Consider the following 22,235-nt stretch of genomic DNA (forward strand, 5'->3'; position numbering starts at 1 on the left):
TCCATCTAACTTTAGTGGCTTTCAGACCTAAAATTTTCAAGACATTTTCCCATAAAAAACCGACAGCGGTGGGAGGGGGGTGAAGGAGAAAAAAAATTGTAAAAAATTGTTCAATAATGCCAATAGAAGCCATTTTAGTGCAAAATGCTCGATTAGGCTAAATGTAATTTTTGATGAAAAATGTTCACTTTTCTTTGAAATTGAACTGAAATGATTTTCATGGTACATACTCGTATATGTATAGGTAAAGCAGGTGAGGATATTACTTTCAGATATTTTGGCTGTACGTTTGACATTCTGCATTACACTGTAAATGTATAGCGAACGAGTGCGAACTAATATTTTCGTAATGCTCGACGTTGTGGAAGATTTTCGTGTAAAGGAAAATAGAGAGAGAGAGTGAGTGAGAAGGAGACCGAGAGAGAAAGTAAGCGTCGGAAAAAAGAGTATCTGGAATATGGCGCATTTATGTTAACTGAATTTTGCACTTAAGTGGCGTGTGTCGTTTGTCCTGCGTTCATTCGCCACGTCTCTGGTATTGCTCAAAATATAGCGACTAAAACGAATCTGACATACCCTTCCAGATGAGAAAAAAAAACCGACAGCGATGACGCTCATCCGTTGTGTTATTATTTAAACCGCAATAATGCGGCGCGCCAGAGATGAAATTGAATAAAAAGAAAAGAAAAAAAAACTCTCGAGAATTATTGGTTGCTTGGTTTCCGGTCAAGTCGCGTGTATGCGATTTTTTAAAAATGCCATAATATATGTACTCGTAAGTAGTAATAAGGGAATAATAAAAAAATATTACATATATTCATCGGTTACGAGGGGCGATATTTGGCCGAGTTGAAAATTAGCCAAAATGGTATTTACTCGAATTGCGAGCTAAGAGCTATAGGTAACCTTGTATAATACGGTACGAGTATAGAAAAATTTTAGTCGTACTTTGGCGACGAATCAAAGCGTGTAATTTACGTACCTGGATAGTATTTTTGACACACAGCCATGTGATACCCTTAGTTGTCTTGAAATATCGCACGGTCTTACTCCGTTATGAGCTAATTCCACTATCCTTTGTCGAACCACATCTGGAAGTGGACGTCCGTTAACGAATACTCCGCCTAGTTGATTGACACCTCCGTGACCTATCGAAATCAATACAAGTACTCGATAGTTAATAATCCAAAAACCTTTTCTATCGCTATATCGATACACAGTACACACACATAAAATAAAATACGAATACCAGGAGCGTTTCTCTTTGATAAAGCTCTCCTGCAAGGACTATAGGTAATTAGGTGTACCTATGTGTAGTTTGGTTGTATTTAATGATCTGACTAAACTGAAGAGAAGATCCACTCATCAACTCTGGTGACGCGATTGTCAATTACACAGATTTCAAATTACCATCTTGGTATACTTATAGGCTGCGCGTTTATAAACGTAGTTTTACACGCTCTTTAGTAAACTAATAATTAATTAAACATCGTCACGGTCAATGCTAAAGCGTAACAAGCCGAAAAAAACTTCCTCGTTTATAATTAATCTTCTCGCGTGTATGTACGAGTAAGTACGAGTATTTTCACCTCAACTTTTTCCATTCGCGTGCGCGGAAAGATGTTCTGATTCTGATTATCCCCCCCCCCCCTTCATCGAATCCAAATTTAAAAGCCAGATAATGATCGCGAGTGAAGTGCGAGATTCAAAAGTGAAATTATCATTTTTCCGGCGAAAGCTGTTTTGTCGGGTTGAAGAAAATTTTCAAAGAGAAATTGATTAGGTTCCTGTATCGATGATACCTGCTCTAGTTCTGAGGAAAACCATTTGCGAATATATTTAGCCTAACTTTTTGCATTGAAAATAACCGGTGATCAAATTAGAACGAAACTTTGCCTATTGCAATTTAAAGACTGACAAAAAATCGTTCTCTAATAAAATGAGCTATCTCTAAAGTTAAAAGAGGTACAAACAGTTGAAATTTGTCTAAAAATTTTGAAAAATTTCTTCTTTTCAGAAAAGTTTTTAATCAAGTCATTTTTTTCTGTATTTGGGATTTGAAAATCAATTTCGGTCCAAGTTTTGAAGAAGAACAAAAAAAATCCCTAAAAATGGCATATTATCAAAGGAGCTATAGACAACGATGTTATTGAAATGGGCGACAAGGTCAACAAATTGAGTTTTCATAGCTCACAATTTTGAATCTTTATAAATGTAGATGCCTACGTCACTCTGGCAAATAATTTTTTTTGTTCATCTTCTTCTTCAACAACTGAATCAAAATCTGTCTTGAAAATTTTCAGTTTTGAAAAATGAGAATATTTTCAAACTGTCATTTTTAGTTGTTTTCGTGACATTTAAACAAATTTTAAAGAAACTTTTGCCAGATTTTAAATAATTTTTCAATTTAATTACGAATTTCAGTCATTTTAATGCTTAGTTTACAATTTTTACAGTTATATTTTCTGTGAATTTTGAAACATTTTACTTACTCTCTGTAGGTAATTTGTGATTGTAATTTTTTCAACATTTTTTTTTCTTTTCCTAGGTATTTTCAACTTTAATTGAACTTTTCGGTATTTCAATTTTTTTTTATTTTTTTTGTAATCCTACTTTGAGTAGTTTTGTTGAAAATTTATTCCAATTTGAATTTTTTGATATTTCATTAATTTTTATTTGTTTTTTTTTAACAATTTTTTGGCATTTTATGCTGATTTTACAGGTTTTTTTTGTAAATAATTATATGTAAGTACTAGGTACTTTGTGTAATTTTGTTGAAAATTCATTCCAATTTGAGTTTTTTGATCATTTTTGCCTATTTCAAAAAATCTAAAAAACAGCCAAAAACTTATAAAATTTTTTCTATTTTTTGAAAGTAGTCAAAATTATTGAAACATTGGCACCACTGCGTTCCAAAATTTTTTCCCACTTTCAGGTATGATATCTTCCAATATTTTGGCATAAAGTTAATGAATGAGAAATATGTATTTGCCAAGATGAAATTTTCAAAACACGAATTTGGTCAAAAATATGCGATTTGCTCAAACGATTCTGAAAACGGTCTTGGATTTTGAGAACAATATCATAGATCGACGCTTGTTGAAAACTTTGCTCCAATGTAAAAAATTACAAGGTCCAATCCAAAAAAAAAAAAATGAATAAAATGAAAAACCTGTTGGAGGGGGGGGGGTAAAAATATGTTGGAAGGTAGTGATTTTTTGTTGAAAGGTAGTGAAAAAGTAGTCATTTTCGGTCATAAAGTTCCTGTAGACACTTTGGAATCTCCAATTTTTTTATTTGAAGCTGGACCATTTTTCCCAAAACAGGTTGTGTAACAACAGAAGCGAAAAACCCACAATGTTTTCCAAAATGCTCTCTCTTTGAGGGCTCAAATCTTCTCTTCAGGCACATCTCCGGTGCTAAAAAAATTTATGGGTAACTTTAAACTCGAAATGAAGGTTTCTGCCGAATTTAGTCGAAATCCACCGATTTTTTTTCGCGATCTACCCTAACGTAGGTAACACATGTCTATTGAAAATTTTTGAATAACTATCCTTTAGCTATCGTCATAATTCCCCCCCTTCTCTCTCTCTATTTTTTTCTTGACGCTGAAGAATTTTAATACAGGGTGAAAAAATAACGCGATACATGGGCTGGGTGTAAAAAATTATATTAGGTCGTCTTTCGCGCAGGTTGTTATTTTTTCTCGGAATTTACTTACGGTATTCGAATGAATTGGCCAGGATGGGATTCGACTGTGACTGTTGTTATTTTTGTACGAGTTATCTACAACACTCTCGAAGGTAGGTAAAGGTACGAGTTATCGAGTATATGAAATGGATTTTTTCAAAGAAAGGATCTGTTGGTCGGATCAGTTATTTAAAAATAGAAGAAAGGACATTGTTAAAGTACATCTGTCACATTGCCGGGGCGATAAATTACAACCATATAGCGTACTCGCGGAGCGAGTAAACGTTTTTGAATTTAATCATCGTAATACGTATTATATGCTGTACGAATATCATTGTTCGTATCTTTATGTGTAAAGTATTCGTATATAGACACAGAGACGTCATAACAGAAGCTATGATGAGATGATCGCTGCTCGAGGTACCTTACCTACTACTACGAAGCGGAAGATATACGGCGAAAAAGACAAAAAAACACATTTCTTTCTTTCACGCACCCCGAATGCCGATGGCTAATTAAAAAGTACCTATTCGACATTCGTGGTATTTCGGACTATTTTTATGTTTTCGCGGTGTGGGCCACACGTGGTGGTGAAGAAGAAGAGGTACCTAAACCGTTTAAAAGACTCTTGTTCGCGTTCGCGTTCGCGAAGATAACGGGCGGCTTTACTCGTAGCTCTGTGTTCTGTTTTAAATAAGTTGAATAATTATCGCAATGGGCTAAACGAAGTAGACGCGCGTTTATGCTCATTAAACAAACACAACGAACAAGTTTGTTCTTATGAAACTGTTTTTGGCGCGATGCGCGATGCACTTATATTTGTAGAGAGACAGACACCGCAAATCGTCGGCGTTTATCGCGCCTTACATCTGAAAGATGGTGAAAAATAGCGCACAAATTTCGGGGCATGAGCATGGGCAGCTATGACGAGTCGTCGAAAAAGATAAGACGATGCGAAAGGAGAAGAAAAAAACGCAATTAAGCGCGCTACACTCAGCCTGGAGGTGAGGTGAGGTGAGGTGAGGTGGAGGGACGCAGAAGGCGGTAGAAAAATCCACTACTACGTCGAATACGGTTGCCACTTGCTAGCTGCTTTGCTAAGCACTAAGCAGCTCAGCGGGAAAAGCCGAGGGAAAAAAAGTAAATGTTACGATGCTCGGAATTTTTACCACTTGGCAATAAATCCGCCAACTTAACCCCCGTGTAACTTGAGGGGGACGCGAAGCACCATCATGAGGCAAAGGCAGAAAGGCAGCAAGGCAGCGAGAGGTACTACTCATAAATACGAGTATGGCTATGTGCAAAGCCAAAGCCAAAGGCGAAGGTGGAGGCGGAGTTTGTTGTAAGTCGTTGGCTAAAGGGAAGCGCGCTCGTTGCTGGAAAGTGGAAAATACAACGACAATTACCACTGCCATGGATACAACTTCGCCTTCGCCTTCGCCCCCGCCTCACCTCTGCCTTTGCCTTTGCCTTTACTTCGCTGCCGCACATTCCGACAATTTTTAAACTTTTCTTCTTCTTTTGCTCGTAGTACGTATACTACGTACGTATACGTACTTTACCCTTAAGATTAGGCCCATCACTTATAACCGCCACGTCTCCGCCACCGCCATCGCCATACTCGCTCGAGCTTTGCTGCGGCGTGCCGAGGTTTTTAACCGGAATTAATTTTTTTTCAACCGTGTACATTTTTACGCCCAGTGCGGCCGCGATGGCGATGAGGGCGAGAGTTGCGAAATTTATAGCTCGATGAGTTAATTAGCAAATGCGAAATTTATTGAGCAACACCAACACCAACAGGAGAGCTACGTGTAATGGATTTTACTTTGCCATTTTCAAATTGCCATTTGCTCTGCTCACCTCTGTCGTGTTACAAGCACGAGGCGTTTTTCTGCCCCCTTCTCCGCAGGCAAGTTTCAAGTACTGGAGCGATACTTATCGTTAGGTTCATTTTGTTTCTATACTCGTACTTGCCAGAATTTTCCTCCACATTCAGTCGTCGTTGTCGAATCACGCGCAGTCCTTGAAAATTCAATGCAAATAGATCCGGAGGCTTTGGCCGATTACAGCTTGGTTAGATACCGCACTCTCGGCCTGTTCAAGGCCGATTTACTAATGTCAAAAAACCTCACCTATACTCGTATACGACTATACGTGCTTAAAATTTAATCTGCGAGTATTGCGTAAATGCGTATACCGATTACCTCCAATATTTTAATTTAAATGGAGGGGGGAGGAGGAGTTCGTTTGCCAATTTTCAGCGATGAAAGATGGCGATTTTTTTGTATCATCGACGGAAACCTACGACATAATGATCCATATTTTTTGGAAATATCCGTCTGAATTCTGAATTCATCAGGCCCGTGATCGAAATTTTTGTAGACAAGATTTACTATAACTTGAATTGAAGCGCGAAAATTTCACATCTCGCAAAATTTATTAAAAAATTAAGTATAAAAATTAGCGTAAAAAATTTTGATATTCGACCAAAAAGTTTCAAAACCAACTAAAATTCCGAAAAACTTGAAAAATTACAATTTTTTACTTCAACGTTTTCGTTACAATTTTATTTATTTTCTAATCGCTTCTTTTTTTAAAATTGAAAATCATTTTTCGAAAAAATGAAAGATTTTCAAACGATTGTATTTTTTTAGCGTTGAAATCAATTTTATTGGAAATTTACGCGGGAAAAAATCAAATTTTCGAAAATTTAAAGAAGTCATTATAAAGTCGATTTTCAAACTTTATCGTGAATTATAATTTTTCATGCGCAGGGAACCAATTGTGAACGATTCTAGTTGGTTACCGCGAAATTCAGCAATATCTGTTCAAAAGTGAGTTTTTGAACCTTCCAACAGCGATAAAAACAAATTGGCTTTTGAACTGGCACTTCTGGAATTTTTCGGTAATCGCCCAAAACTGTAAAACTGTCGAGAGGATGCCCAATATGTACCGACCAAAGTTATCAGTGCTGAAATTCATTTTCGGCCCTTCCAGAGTGATTTGAAATTTGTGGAAAAATTTAAAAACTTGCTGGAGGCTCCCAAAAGGTTTGTCGAGTTGGGTATAAATTCTGGAGAGCTTTTTTCCTCGCTTCGTTTGTCGTTCTTTATCGCTTTGAAATTGAGAAATCCGGCATCATTGTTCAAATGTGACATTCTCTGCATGACACCAAACAAGTTGGAAAAATTTATTTGGGGGGGGGGGTGTGCAAAAATTGTTCGGAGATGTTTTTTAAAATGGTAGTAAAAAAGTAGTGATTTTTTTGTCTGAGAAATTACGTTAGATACCCTGAATTGTACGATTTTGAATTCGGAAAATGTTTCATCAAAATGTCAAGTCCGCTTGAAAAAATCATTTTCCATGGAGATTTTCATTTTGAAAAAATGTTTTTTCAATTTTACATTTTAATAGATGTGTTCTTTTTACGCGGATTTTGGCAGATTTTCATGAATCTGAATTTTTGGACGTTTTTTAAAAACGTTTTTTAGATTCCTTTCGCCAATTTTCAAATCTCAAAAATCTTATTTCAAGTAAAATTCATATCCATTTTCAAAAGCTACATACTACCTTGACAAATTCTCGTGGATTCTACTCTCTAAATTTGAGTAACTTCCCAAAATACAGATTCTCGAAAATCTGCCAAAATCCGTGTAAAATGAACACATCTAATGAATTTTCTTCCAAGAAGATGTAAATTTTGATCATTTTTTCTTATACAAGATCAGGGCTCGTATACTTATGTATTTTTTCTTCAAAAAACCCGATACCCTAAAAAACTGCAAAAATGTTTCAAAACGTGAAAATATTCTCTAATAGTATGGGTGTTGCTTTACAGAAAAAATCATCTTCCAAACGATTTTAATAGTATTGTACGAACTACGAAGTAATGAGTATAGATAATTCGCATTTGGGGGGGGGGGGGGTTTGAATCCTTGAAAATTAGATTTTCCGATAACTTTGCCTTTGTTTTTTTACCTCGATTTTTTGTAGAAAATTTGATGGAAAAAAATGAAAAATTGACTGAATAAAGTACAAAATTTTGAAATTGGATGAAAGTATTTCCTAAGAACGTTGAAAATTCTCTATGAAAAATTGAAAAATTCCCTCAAAAATGTCTAAATTAGATTTTGTATGCTCTTATACGTAGGTAAAATATGCAAAAAAAAAAATCTGTAATAAATTAGGCAGGCTCGTTTTAATGGAAACTATGAATCGTGAAGATAATTTCAAAATTCCTTATTCCCTATGGGCCTATGCATACAAAAAACATGCTATGGCATAAAAATCCGAGCCCTACTAGATTACACAAGAATCCTATTTTACTTCTTCAAAATTTTACTTTGGGCTTCCTTACCTTACCTCGCCTTAAGGCAGTTGATTTGGATATCTTGTTTCTTAAATGTTACAAATCTCTGCGACGGAACCCCAAATCATCCACTTGGGTTTATTTTGAGCCGAGAGCGTTTGATTGAAAAAGCCTCAATTCAATTTTACCAAATTTGTTGGGATTCTGCGGGTAATACTGCGAAACTCTGTTGTGATAACGAGTTTCAAACAAGAAGTCGAAAATGATTCGAATGCCTAGAGGCCTAGAGTAATTATTTTCATTTTTTAAAGCTCTTTCGAAAGTTTTGATTAAGATATTTCTAATTAACTTAATTGAAGTATCAGTGTTGCTCGAGAAATATTTGAATTTTATTTCAAAAAAGCATATCTGTTTTTTTTATTCAACTTTGAATTTTAATTTTGTGAATTTTTGTTTTGTTTCAGGTGAGTACAGAAATTTCATCAAGTATAGAGAGATAACGAAGCCGGAATGATTTACAAAACACGAATTCGATTGGTGAATCGAATGACTAATTTTCAAGGAGCAATTTCCATCGAGGTATGCTCGAGCTTAAGTATATTAAATTTTTAATTTGGGTTCAGAATTTTGAGAAAGATTATTAACTGAAATGCCTCGTATCGCAATTTTTTTATCCATTCATCAGGAGTGCGTTTTAAAATATGTAGGCTATTGGAAAAACCAAAATAATATGATTCTCAAGTTTTAAATGCCTAATGGAAATTTTGAAATTTTTGCGAAAGAAAGAATTGTACCTCAAAATGAAATATATGTATTCTGATTGCTTAGGGGGCTCAATGGACACGTAAATCCTTGTTGGCTCCCAAAATACACTTCTACATATTATGTGTGGAAAATGATCGTTTTCCAAAAAAAAAGTCGCCTTTGCCTCGTTCAAACAATTATTGAATGTTCATTTTTGAGAATTGAAACCGCGTTTTGGAAGATTTTGAAAAAAATAAAATAAAACCGAATTTATTGTTCATTTTATCTGGGAACTGTATAGGGTAGTGGTACTGAGTAGGCCCTTCCTTCAAATGCTGGAAAAATTTAATACAACTGCTGGAAAATATCTCGAACGAAAAATTGACTCAAATTAATCAGCCCCTGCGAAGTAAGATTTGAGATTTTTGCGCCTATGGTAACTGAAAATTACAATAATCGGAGCTGGTTTCGTTTTCATTTTTGACTTTAGTCAGTATCTCGATGCTCTGAAACTATACCTATATTTTTTGTTCTAGGTTTTTGTTTGGACTTTTTTCGCCAAATGTTGAAAAATATTTTCAAAAATTGTGAACGAAGCAAAAGCGAATTTTTTTCGAAAACCTGGTTTATTTTTGAAGTAAACAAACCATTTTAACGGATTCTGCGATGGATTTTCAGAAAGAAAAATCAATTCATTCAAATTTTCTACTAGTTTTGGGTACAACTGATGCAAAAAATTAACTTTTAAATGAACAAGCGCGGAATACCCGAAATAAAGACTATCGTTTTAATCGAATAAAGTGGATCAGTTTCTTCATCTGTTTACATTTGAGCAAATACCTGTCCAATAATAATGTTGCATGGTTTTGAGGTTTTGAGAACACAATTTTTCAATTATTGTTAGGTTTTTATGATCCTGTTTTCGTTTCATTTCAACGCAGAAAGTATGAAATACTTGGAAAATATCAAAACAATACCGGAGGCTAAAATGAAATCCCTGAAAATGTTTTCATACCTTAATTTTCCTTTCATTTGCCTATGTGTAAATCTAGCGCTGACCACGTGTGTCGTGTGGGTTATCCAGATATCAATCATTTTGAAAAATATTTCTGTAAAAAATTCCAGCTGCAGTAAGTAAGGTTAACTCTGATATGAAAAATTCTATCCTGTAAATATTTCCCCACATTTTCAATGGGATTTGTATTCAAGATTGTGGAATGAGATTATAAATGCCTATACCTAATGAGTTGATTAGGATGGTTCAAATTCTCGAACAAAATCGGTAATCAAAATCAGGTTCACCTGATCCGTTGATCGAGTTATATTCTCTCGATTTGAACCTGAAACGAGCTATACATGATTGATACCTAACTAGATACCTAAACTACAAAACTGAGACTACATCAAAATGAGTGTGAAACAACTTACACGTATAATATTCCATCATATTTTGATTGTATCGATAAGCAGCCGTGCTGAGGTCCATAGCTGGCCTCAAGGCAAACAATCCGAAACTGGAGTGCTCCAGTTTGACCGGAGACGTTTTACAGATGCCTCGAGGATGACTGTACCCAGAATGAGATATGCCTTTTTAGAGCTGTTTTCTTTCTCAAAGCTTCCTCAAACTGATACACGAGGTAGGCATTTTCGATGCTTCGATTTCGATAGGTACGTATACGAGTATCGAATTTTCAAACAAAAATAGATATACGTAAAATGGTAAACAAAAAGAATTTAGGGATGTGTGTAGGAGCGGGGGGGGGACGGACACGATTCTCGAAAAAATATATACACACACTATAAGACGACGATCGCGAACGATCTGCGGAAGGGATGGGGACGGGGAGGGTGGGGAGGGAGAATAAAAAACAAAATAAATAAATACAATACACGAGGGTCGACTAGCTTGTACGAGTATAGTAGAAAAATTGTGGATAAATTGAACTAATTTTTTCTCTTTTAAAATTATTATGAATTTTGTTTTTCCCGCGATAAATTATTGTACTTTTACGTGGGCAAGTCTATTCGCTGATGCGGACGATAATATTCGAGTTTCCATCTCCATTTTTCATCGCGAATGTAGTAAAGTGGAGACAAGATGCGTGATTTTTTCGCAGGACATATACCGTGCTCGGATTGCCATAGTCGACGTCTTCGCTTTATGAACATATCTACTCGATCAGGTATCCGCCGAGGCTGATGGAGGTAATGGCAATGATCCGCAACACGTTCGGCCGAGTGCGAGCTGCTCAAATTTGCTGCAGGTTTTTGGCCGACTGATGGACGCGAATACGAAGATTTGGCTGGAGCTGGAGCTGCGGTGATTTTGGTGGCATTTCTGGCGCACTTTGCACTTTGAGCTTTTGAACTTATACGTATACGAAACGACGATTTTTATGAATTTTTGAGCCAAACAGCGGCGGAGAAAGGAAATGAAAACACTTCGGATGGTACCTTTGAAGTATAGGTACTTTGCTTATTAAAAGACGACTGCCGTAGTCGTCGCTGCTGCTGTCGCCTTAAGAAGAAGCGTAAGCGTAACCAGCAGACAAAACATGGAAAAGGCAAACACGACGACGGACGGGAATCGCGCGGATCGCGAATCGAGAATCGAGAATCGCGTGTCGCGTGTCGCGCGTCCTTTTACTCGTACTTAACTGCCGAAGAAATTTTTATAAAAACACCGCATTGAATTGGAAATCCGCTGCTTAGGCGCGTATCGCACGCCCGTGTCGCCCTTGTCGCCCGTCCCTCGATTCGAAAAATACCCCCGCGATATTCGCCTCCCCCGATTGACCGTATTATTTTGGGTGGTAACCTTTCTTTAGTTTGTTGTTCATTCGTCCGTTGGTGCTTTTTTCGCTTTTGCTTTCCGTTCTGATAAAGTGGTGGGATAAGAAGAGCGTAAAAGCCCGTCCCCCTATAAATTCACCACCGACTCGTGTGTGCTCTATGCTCTTCTCTATACAGCTACATACATAGCTCTGTCGTACGCATATTTTCTATAATACCTACGTACCTACGAGTATATTCGACGAGTATGTGTGGTCGTGTGTACCCCTTTACTTTACCTTATCCGTACCTTGTATTACCTCTACCTTACCTGTACGTATGTCGTATACATGTATCGATATTCGATAACGTTTTTACTTAGATTACCTAATCAGTTACGCGATACCGAACAGGTTCGAGGTGTTTTTATAGGCTCTCTGATGTCTGTGTGATCTTGAATTTTTGTATAGGTGTTTTTGTTTTTATTTGTTTTACGTGTGTTTTTACTGGTCTGTCTATTATACGTATTGTGTACTCGTATGTTTATTTGATGCTGTTTCATGGTACGGTTTTGTTTTTTGTTTTGTTTTTTTTTTTTTCGTTTCACGTGTTTTTACGTTTTTAAAGAAGAGCAATATGGCGTATTTTTATGGTTCGAATTGCCAGTTAATTTGCTGCTTTTCTAGAAGAGATGGGGGACTGTTTCATGCGCGGTTTCGTGGTACCTACTGTGAAGAAATTTATGATTTGAGTAATTTTTCTTTATTTTGAGTAGGTACTTACCGTAATTATTCGTTTTCAATGCAATTTGTTTGAAATAATTTGAAGAATATCGAGACTCGAAATGTTGATACGAATATCCTGGTGCTTAATTCATTGCGACATTTTCGCTGATTTTTAGGCTAACGTCGTTTTCGTGGGGGAAAAATGAAAAAACACCCGGTATGAATTTTTGGTGTAAAAATTGCTTTTGAAATAAAATAGAACAACTGTATCTGGTGTTTGCTCAAAAAGTAGCTCATTTGCACGAAATTTTAGCTTGTATTGATTTATAAAAAAGTGAAGTGCGCGCATGTACGAGTACCTATTCAAGTTCGCGTTTTTTGAAAAATTAATCGCCAAGTTACGGTAATAAAATAATTACGAGAGAGAAAAACGGCAGCAAAAAGAAACGAAGTATAGATGAAAGAAAATTCTCTGTAAATTTTTCCTGAATTTAATAAAAAATGACGATTAGATTAAGTATTTATTTTAAAAATTTAAAACCGAGAAATGTTATTTTATGTCGAGTCATTTTTTTTATTAGCTTCGTTAAACTTTCATCGAAAAATTTCCGGAATGCTTTCGAGAAAAATTTTATGTTGAGGTATACGAGGTGTGTTTTCGAGTTTCGAAGATCGGTCTCTTGATTATAGAGATGAATTTTATATCTCATCGCAAATTTCAAGTCATTAGTCATTTTGAGCAATCGGAATGATAGCAAATATTTTTTCTCACGTCTTGTACCTAGCTTTGAAGCCTCACTTGGGAAAGATCTTTGACTCGAGGAGTTGATATTTTCGAACAAGAATTCAAATTTGGGTTTGAAATCAGAGTGTAGAACTGTTGGACAAGAACTTTGGATATCTAGCGTCTTCTAGATCGAGTATGAAATAACATTCTGTAAGGGAACTGACCTCGAACCTCTTCGTCGCTAGCCTTTGTGAAATTCATTCAATCTGTTTTGAAATTGAAGTGGAGACTCGTCAGTTCTCTCAAATAACAATATAAAAGTTATTTTTGGGTAGGTAAAATAGAAACAGGCATCTTCTCTCGAATCTGATTAGTTCAGAAGAGATTGATTTCAACCAAAATTCTAGGATCAGATATGAATTGGCTCGTATAAGAAAAATATTCCAATTAGCAGAGAAATTTCCGAACAAAAAAATCAACGACGTAAAAAGCTTAAATGTGACATGTACGTAATACGTAAATATACCCTATTTTCGGTCATGCTCCTCCCCCCCCCCATCATTTTGAGCAATTCTGGAGCCTTCTATAGATTTTTGAGAGTTGATAATTATACAAATAAATGTCCGAATGAAGTTGAAGAGTTGAAATTTATACATCACGCTCTAAATTCTAAATACTTAAGTAGTCAATTGGAGGTGGTTTCAAGTCGTTCATTTCCCCCCATTTTTGGTCCAAATTTCATTTTAAAAATTTTACCACAAATATCCCAAAATGCACTTTCGTACCTTGAATTTTGCCTGCGCTTGTGATGTATTTTTTTATGCTTTTTCAATTTAGCTGTGTCCGGTTCAAAGATGAACAGCTCCCTTGCCTGATGAAATTGAATCCAGGAAATTGGGAAAAATTACGAAAAAATGGCTCAAAACTTGCGGTAATAAATTAAATAACAAGAAAAATATTGAAAACAAACAAAAAACACACGGAATATGTTATGAAGTTGAGCAAAAGTTGTCCAAAACGTACGAAAAATGATCTAAAACCGATAAAAAGTCAACCATAGTGTCATAAAAATCGTTAAAATGGAATAAAATCGGTAAAATTATCAAATTTTCAAAAAAATGCACGAAACATTCATGAAAAAATTGTTCATAAATGTTTAAAAAATTAGCTATAAAAATCTGTAAAATCGCAAGAAGTGTAAAATATTTCAAAAGTTTCATCAAATGTTGCAAATATTGCACAAAATACACCCAACAAAAAAAGATTCGTCTCAAAATTATAGCGTGAAATTCACAAAATGAAGAAAAATTGTCGAGGTATCATAAAAACTTGGTAAAATTGTAAAAATCCCGCTCAAAGATGACCACAATCAGTAGAAAGATTGATAAATAGAACAAACAAATGAAAAAAGAAACAAGTTGAGCTAAAGTTGACGAATAACTGATGAACAAAAAAATCGGAAAAACCGATTGAAAGTTTCAAAGAAGTGGTGAAATTATTTCAAAATCACGAAAAATTGTACATACAAAACAGCCCAAATAGTCCGGTATATGACAATAGGAGAAATTGCACCCCCCCCCCCCCGGCGATCCTCCGGGACAACTTTTTTCTTCAAGGTGACATCCTAAGGAACATTTTAAAGCAAACTTGCCCAAAAAAAAGTTGGCCATACTCACAAAATGGCGGCCATTTTGATTCGACAGGTCAGCCGAAATCGCAGATTTTGCGTTTCAACATTTAGGACTTGCACGATATTTTTCAAACCTTACAAAGGTAGATCGAAAGATCATGCAAAAATTTATCACCTGTCAAAATTTCAAGTGCTAAAGTGCGTTTTTCGATTTTTTGTGAATTTTTGAAAATCCAATTTAGGCCAAAAATGAGGGGAAAAAATCAAAATTTTACCAAATTGACCGAGAAAGCTGAAATTTGGGATGTACCCTATTTTCGACATGCCAAATCGATTGGAAACGGTTTCAACCCGTTTTGAGCAGTTCTGGAGCCTCCAGCAGATTTTTGAAACTCGAAATTCCCACAAAATTCCATCAAATTGGAGTTGTAAAGCTGAAATTTATTCTAAAAACTAATTTCAATACTCTACAAAGTACTGAAGGTGAATTTCGAGTCGTTTTGGAGCCTCCAGCGACTTTTTGAAAATTCCTGATGGCTCCAGCAGATTTTTGAAACTTTAAATTTTCACAAAATTTCATCAAATAGAGATGGAAAGCTTAAATTTACTCTATGTCTATACACTTCAATTTTAACACCCGCTGAAGACGACTTCAAGTGGGTTCAAGTCATTTCAGAGCCTCCAGTAGATTTTTGAAATTTGAAATTTCCCCAACATTAATTTATCAAATGGAGTTGGCAAGCTGAAAAAATATACTTGGCAGCCTACATGGTGGTTTCAAATGGTGTTGAAGCTTCCAGCTACTTTTAGAAAATTTCAATTTTCCAAAAAAAAAAAAAAAAAAACGCCATACAACCTTTCAAAAAGTCGCTGGAGGCTCCAAAACGACTTGAAATCCACCAGCAGTCAACTTCGTAGCGTATTGAAATTAGTTTGCAGAATGAATTTCGACTCTCCATCTCAGTTTGATGAAATTTTGGGGAAATTTCAAGTTTCAAAAATTTACTGGAGGCTCCAGTAATTTTCAAAAAAGTCGCTGGAGGCTCTAAAATGACTTGAACCCACCTGAGTCGTCTTCGGGGGGGGGGGGGGGTTAAAGAGGTGCTATTACTCCTATTGTCATATGCCGGACTAAAAACTTGAAAAAAATGGGCTCGGAGGGGGGTTGTTAGGGAATTTGAGGTGACTCGAGTGGGTAACAGTTAATTGATGCGTGATTCGATTTTTCTCACTTCCACGACACAATTGGAAACTAAGTTTCTCTCTGTTCGCTACTGAGGACCGAGGAAACATCCGTAGATTTTTAAAATTTCGTGGTACAAAAGTGTCCCCTTTTTCCCGCGAATCAAAATTATGATTTTTGTAACTTCATATTAGAAACCAATGTTGGGTCTAATTTCCAAAATTGAGTAGGTGCTGGTTTAAATTTCAATGTTGATACAGCATGAGAAGCAGACAACATAGTACTTGGGAATGAGGCACTATCTTCATCATCATCGTCATCATTATCCCCACCATCGAGTTTATTTTGCAGTGTGCATTTGAATTTAACCGTACCATGAAGCAATAAAAAAAAGGATAGGCTTACGCGAACCTACTCGTAAATTGATAGTTGAAAATTGTTTCGCTATCGATTGCAATTCGTCGTAGGTACCTACCTAAAGATGAAAAAAAATGGCATCAGTGAATTCGCGACAGGTATTACAATTTTTACATAACACATCGACACTTAGGTACCTACTGATCATCTCTCATTCCCTGGTTGAGCTTGTTGACAAAAAGGTGCGAGTATTGTTACGAGGCTGTGGCAAATATGCAAAATTACCACGCTATACGAGTACCTACAAGTATTTGGTTTGTTTGAGCTGCTGTGGCGCGTGTAGCACGCTGAGAAACCAATAAATCGGGTATCGGGCGCGAGTCAAGCGATCCGAAACGCGATCTGTGATTGCGTAATTTTCTCATTTCTGTCGACTCTTCTTCGCTGTGTATAGATTTAGGTATAGGTATAGGTAACTTTTACCTGAGAACAGGTGGTTGAAAAAAATTTCACTTTCGGCTCGAACGTCGAACAATATGGGTAAAGAGTAAAGTAAAAAGTCGGCCACCCTGATCGCCAAAGTTACCAGACCATTAAACTGGCGCAGCTGCGAGCCTCAGCCTACACATTATCGCCTCTCGCCTGCTACTGGTACTCGCGTACTCGTACTCGTATTAATCTGCGCACAGCTAACGAACTGTAAAGATGAGCCGCCGAAGGCTTACGCGCCGCACCGTTAAATTTTTCTTAATCGTCTATGACTTTTCGGTCGGCGAGTACAACTACAGCTATATGAAGCATCTTCCTTCAATCAGCTGATCATTCGAAGGATGTGCTGTGGGCCACTACATATCTCGAGTGGCGAAAAAAGTCAAATTTACTAATCGTCGAGTCGCGATTGATACACATACGACGACGTAGGATGATAGGTAGGTATTATAGGTAGATGCTGAATACCTGGGCATCGATGATGTCGATGTACATAGCACCAACTCCACAGGTAGAAGACGGTTCGTGTCCCATCAATGGAATGGAAGCATCTGGCAAACATTCTCGGATGCTGCGAATATTAATGTGCTTAGGAGGTCTACGTATGTATGTACTCGTAGTAGTAGTAAGGTCGATTCGACTCTTTTTCCAGCATCACTCACGTCGTCAGACACTACTCGTACTCGTACTCGTATTTATAGGCTCGTATACGACAGAGACAGAGAGGACTGAGAGGAGAGAGATGAAGTGAAATGGAGAAAAGATTAGCTCGATCGAATGAAGAAGGAAACTTTATTAAATATAGCGAGAGCGAGAGCGACCCGAAGCCGGAGCCCGCAGCGAATGAATAACGCGTTATAAAACAGTTTACCAAGGTTTTAGGGGTGCTTTACAAAAACCAGCAGTTTATAGATAACAGTAGCAAATCAAGTCATTGTGATGGTGTAAATTCAATTCTACGACTACGAGTACGTTTCACTTCATTATTTCTTTCTACCCTCTTGACTCGGTTCACGTGTTGGAGTTGGTGTTGGTCGGTTTTACGCGTTTCTATATAATTTCAAGCATTTATATCGGCGTGTTTTTGTTGCTGCTCGTATAACTATACTTACATGTACTCGTACCATTATACTCGTATGTAGTTGTATGTACACTCTTTCGGTTATTTATTTACGCTCGATTTTTCCAAAACCAAAGGGTTTAAAAAGGCAGCACATATAGCACATGGTTTGCCAAATGTGCAAAAAGGACCGAAACGATCGTCGCATCCGTTTGTGTATGTTGAATTCTCGCGAATTTTTTTTTCCTTGGAAAGAAATTACCAGCTTGAGTTGAATATGCAAATTGGACGTCGACTATGACGCCGGCAGCAGACGCTAGCCTTGGTATAGATGGCCCTGAGATAATGGGTTTTTTATTTTGAAAAATGTTACCGTGGAATTAGAGATTTGAGGTTGTCCTAGCGAGCACGTGCCTATGAATGCTGAAGGAGCAAAATTTCAAAAATGGAATCAAAGAAAAGATGGAATTTCTACAACTTGAGGGGAAAAATGCTTAAAATTGAAAATTTATTAATAATCGCGAAAATATAACCTTGAGTTTATCAAAACCGGATAAAGTATCGTAAAAAATATAAGATTGGCATAAAAATCCCTAAAAATTACCAGAAATTGATCAAGATTGAACGAAGAATTTGAAAAGTATCGTGAGTTACTTTCACAAAATTTTTGATTACTCGAGTTATTTTTTTTTTTTAATTTTCAAAAATTAAATTTTTTGAAAAAAAAAACAAAAAAATCCCGCCTTTAGCCAAAATGTTCCAAGTCTCGCTTTTCGCAAATACCTAATGACAAAAAATTTAGCTTTTTTGTCAGAATTGCTAAACTGTCTCGTTTCATGCCAAAAATGGCTGAAAATTATTGGTTTTTAGCTAAAAGTTCCGAGAAGTTACTTCAATCAAAAATTGTCCCAAATCTCGTTTTTTTTCTCCGAAATTGCCGAAAGTCCTGCTTTTTGCAGAAATTGTTAAAGTTTTGCTTTTTGTCGAAAATTTCCAAAAAATCTCATTTTTTTGCTAAAAATTACCAAAATTTTTCACTCTACGTTTCTTTACTTCCAATTCAGCGATGAAATGTCACTGATTGATAGAGAAACTCGATCTTGAGAAAAGGAGGCGCAACCTTTTTGAAAATGAGCCGTACAAATGAAAGTTTTGAGGTTTTTTGAAAACTGGTTTGCGTCTTGATATAATTTTTTTAATTTCTGAAAACTGTATTAAAATCCTATAATAAAAATTATAACTAAGTAATGCACGTCGCACGTCGCAATTATTATTGTTCCATCAAGTACTCGTATATATGCAATTTATTACGAGTATACTTTAGCAACCATCGATGTATAAGTAGGTATTCAAATACGGTAATTGATGGTGTTTTTTTCTCTTTTGTTATTGCAACTACCATAACGACGTTAAATCGAATTACGAAATAAGACAACGACTCGTATTGTAATATAAAATCAACTCTTTTTTTCTCTCTCTCCCTCCCTCTCGATGCATTTCCACGTAGATATACATTGGTAGGTACTAGGTAGGTATGGTAAGTACGAGTATAACGAGTCGTTGGCAACATTCTAAATGTTAGATAACTTATCCATTGACACCGATAAAATAATGCTTACCATTTAATAGTTGGGTTTTCTTTCGAATCCTATACAGAACTGCCGCCAACTTACTAATTAACCGGTAAGCCACGTTGTGCGGATTGTGTTGATTGACGAAAAAAAAAAAAATCAAGCATAATTCACGGTAATTTGCGCGTTGAAATTGATGTTTTTCTACCAGTCGAGACTTTTCCAAGATGAAGAAAATAATTATTTTTAAAATTGTCAAATTCTTATCACCTTGACAACTTCCGCGAATTGTGGTATGGTACACGTATAGGTATGCCTATTTTTGTTAGCCACAAAACACCGCGGTATATACTTGTAATATTTTGTAATTTCGAGCATTTAGCTATAGTTACTCACGTCAGTTGAATCTACGTACGTAGAGGTATCGAGGTAGGTATGTTTTATAATTTTTTTCATTTTTCTTCTCTTATTTGCTCGCAAAACGCTCGTTCATTTTTTTCTCAGCTGATAGCCGCATTATACGGTGTTGGTGGTTCGATTTACAGTAAAGTTAGGTATGGCAATGGCACGTAGTACATAAGTATAAGGCAAAGGCAAAAGGTACCGTACGGTACATAGAGATACTGGCACTCGTACGAGCTTCGAGTATACTCGTATATAAGCGTGATCGTCGAGCCGCGAAATTAAAACACGAGAAGGATTATAAATAGTGCAACTGCACTCCATCCCTTAGCCTTACTGATTTATCAAACGCGCCCTTGACGGAGCCAATAAAATTCCATTCATATTACTCCATCTTTTTCGCCGTATTTTGAGCAAAGCTTTCTTTTTTCTCTCGTTCTCTTTCTCTCTCTCTCGTTTTACATCTTACATTTTCATATTTCACAGTTGTCTGCTCTTTGTCGCCGCATTATTTATGAACGCTCGTACTACTCGTATACGCTCGTCGCTCGTGTAAGGAAATTTTTCATTGCCAGCGTGAATTTTTTTTACCAATATTATAATGGCGATGTTGGTTGAATGAAGGTCATAGTTAATCAGGGTTGTTGGTGTTGGAAGATGGTATTCATCCTTGTTTGTTTGTTTTTTTAGTGTGCGTAGCACACTATTGGTTTCGTTCCGAAAGTTGAAAAATTCTTTGGCTCGAATGTTCTCTTAGAGGAATGGGCCGATTTTTTTGAATCTTTCGTAGGTAGGTGAGGCATAACTTGAGGGAGGGAATGTCGTAATTATAATTGCAATTACTCAATTAGCTTCTTGAGTAATTGCAATTAATTACGAAAATTTGTACCAAAAAAAGAATAAAAAAGGGAAAAGGGCCATATCAAAAGGGAAGCCGACAAAAGCGAAGCCGACTTTAAATTTTCAAAATTGAACAATGAGAAAGGTATCAAAAGGGAAGCCGACATCGGTTTTAAAATGTAACACTGCAGGGGTCCTAAAATATTCTTATCTACAGTGTTATCTTTCCCATTGTTCAATTTTAGACTAGATGCCGAAAGCAGGTGGTTACCCTTTCGGAATGAAAACCCACCAGTCATTTGTGAAACACCTGCAGGTGTTTCATTTACACACATAGATGCTGAAAGCAGGTGGTTACCCTTTCAGAATCAAAACCTCCAGTCATTTGTGATTTTGCTGTGCTCCCAAGAGGTTCTCTCAATCTCTCAGTACTGCAGTGCTTATGCTTTCCTGATATATCGCGTTGTGCTCCGGAGCTTTCAGAATAGCATAGCATAGTGTATTCGGAATCGCGTTGTGCTTTTTTTTTCAAAATCGTGTTGTGCTTTTTTTTTGAAATTGCGTTGTGCTTTTTTTTCAAAATCGAGTTTTTTTTTAAAAATCATGTTGTGCTTTTTTTTCAAAGTTCGCGTTGCGCTTCTTTTTTAAAATCGCGTTGTGCTTTTTTTTCAAAATCGAGTTGTTTTTTTTTAAAAATCACATTGTGCTTTTTTTTCAAAGTTCACGTTGCGCTTCTTTTTTAAAATTGCGTTGTGCTTTTTTTTAAAAATTGTGTTGTGCTTTTTTTTCGAAATCTAGTGCTTTTCAATTCCTAAAATTTGCATTGTGTTTTTTTTCAAAGTTCGCGTTGTGCTTCTTTTTCTGAAATTGCGTGGTGCTTTTTTTCGAAAACGCGTTGTGCTTTTTTTCTAAAATTCGCGTTGTTTTTTTATTTTGAAGTTCGCGTTGTGCTTTTTTTTCAAAATCGCGTTGTGCTTTTTTTTCGAAATTGTGTGGTGCTTTTTTTCGAAATTGCGTTGTGATTCTTTTTGAAGTTCACGTTGTGCTTTTTTTTCAAAATCGCGTTGTGCTTTTTTTTAAATCTCGTGTTTTTTTTCAAAATCGCGTTATGCTTTTTTTCCAAAATGGTGTGGTGCTTTTTTTCAAAATTTTGTTGTGCCTTGATTTTTGAAGTTCGCGTTGTGCTTTTTTTTCAAAGTTCGCGTTGCGCTTTTTTTTAAAAATCACGTTGTGCTTTTTTTTCAAAATTCGCGTTGTGCTTTTTTTAAAAATCGCGTTGTGCTTTTTTTTTAAATCTCGTCGTGCTTTTTTTTTAAATCTAGTTGTGTTTTTTTTCAAAATTGCGTTATGCTTTTTTTCCAAAATGGTGTGGTGCTTTTTTTCAAAATTTTGTTGTGCCTTGATTTTTGAAGTTCGCGTTGTGCTTTTTTTTCAAAGTTCGCGTTGCGCTTTTTTTTAAAAATCGCGTTGCGCTTTTTTTTAAAAATCACGTTGTGCTTTTTTTTCAAAATTCGCGTTGTGCTTTTTTTTAAAATCGCGTTGTGCTTTTTTTTTAAATCTCGTCGTGCTTTTTTTTAAAAATTGGGTTGTGCTTCTTTTTCTGAAATTGCGTGGTGCTTTTTTTTGAAGTTCGCGTTGTGCTTTTTTTTCAAAATCGCGTTGTGCTTTTTTTCGAAATTGTGTGGTGCTTTTTTTCGAAATTGCGTTGTGATTCTTTTTGAAGTTCACGTTGTGCT

The 22,235-nt window shown here is 36.1% G+C and overlaps 1 protein-coding gene across 5 annotated transcripts in view; it reads right to left on the reverse strand.

The window, feature by feature from the left end:
• Positions 1 to 22,235, reverse strand: part of sv (shaven) — a 119,723-nt gene that overhangs the window by 39,754 nt on the left and 57,734 nt on the right. For 4 of the 5 annotated variants that reach the window (XM_065360173.1, XM_065360172.1, XM_065360174.1 and 1 more), the window contains one exon: positions 983 to 1,148. In XM_065360173.1, coding sequence (XP_065216245.1) covers positions 983 to 1,148 — 166 coding nt within the window. Of the gene's footprint in view, positions 1 to 982; positions 1,149 to 10,171; positions 11,411 to 22,235 lie in introns of those variants that run through there. The other variant, XM_065360175.1, reaches the window with a different exon arrangement.

Source organism: Planococcus citri, chromosome 4 (assembly GCF_950023065.1).
Source record: "Planococcus citri chromosome 4, ihPlaCitr1.1, whole genome shotgun sequence".
In the NCBI taxonomy this organism is placed as follows: domain Eukaryota; kingdom Metazoa; phylum Arthropoda; class Insecta; order Hemiptera; family Pseudococcidae; genus Planococcus; species Planococcus citri.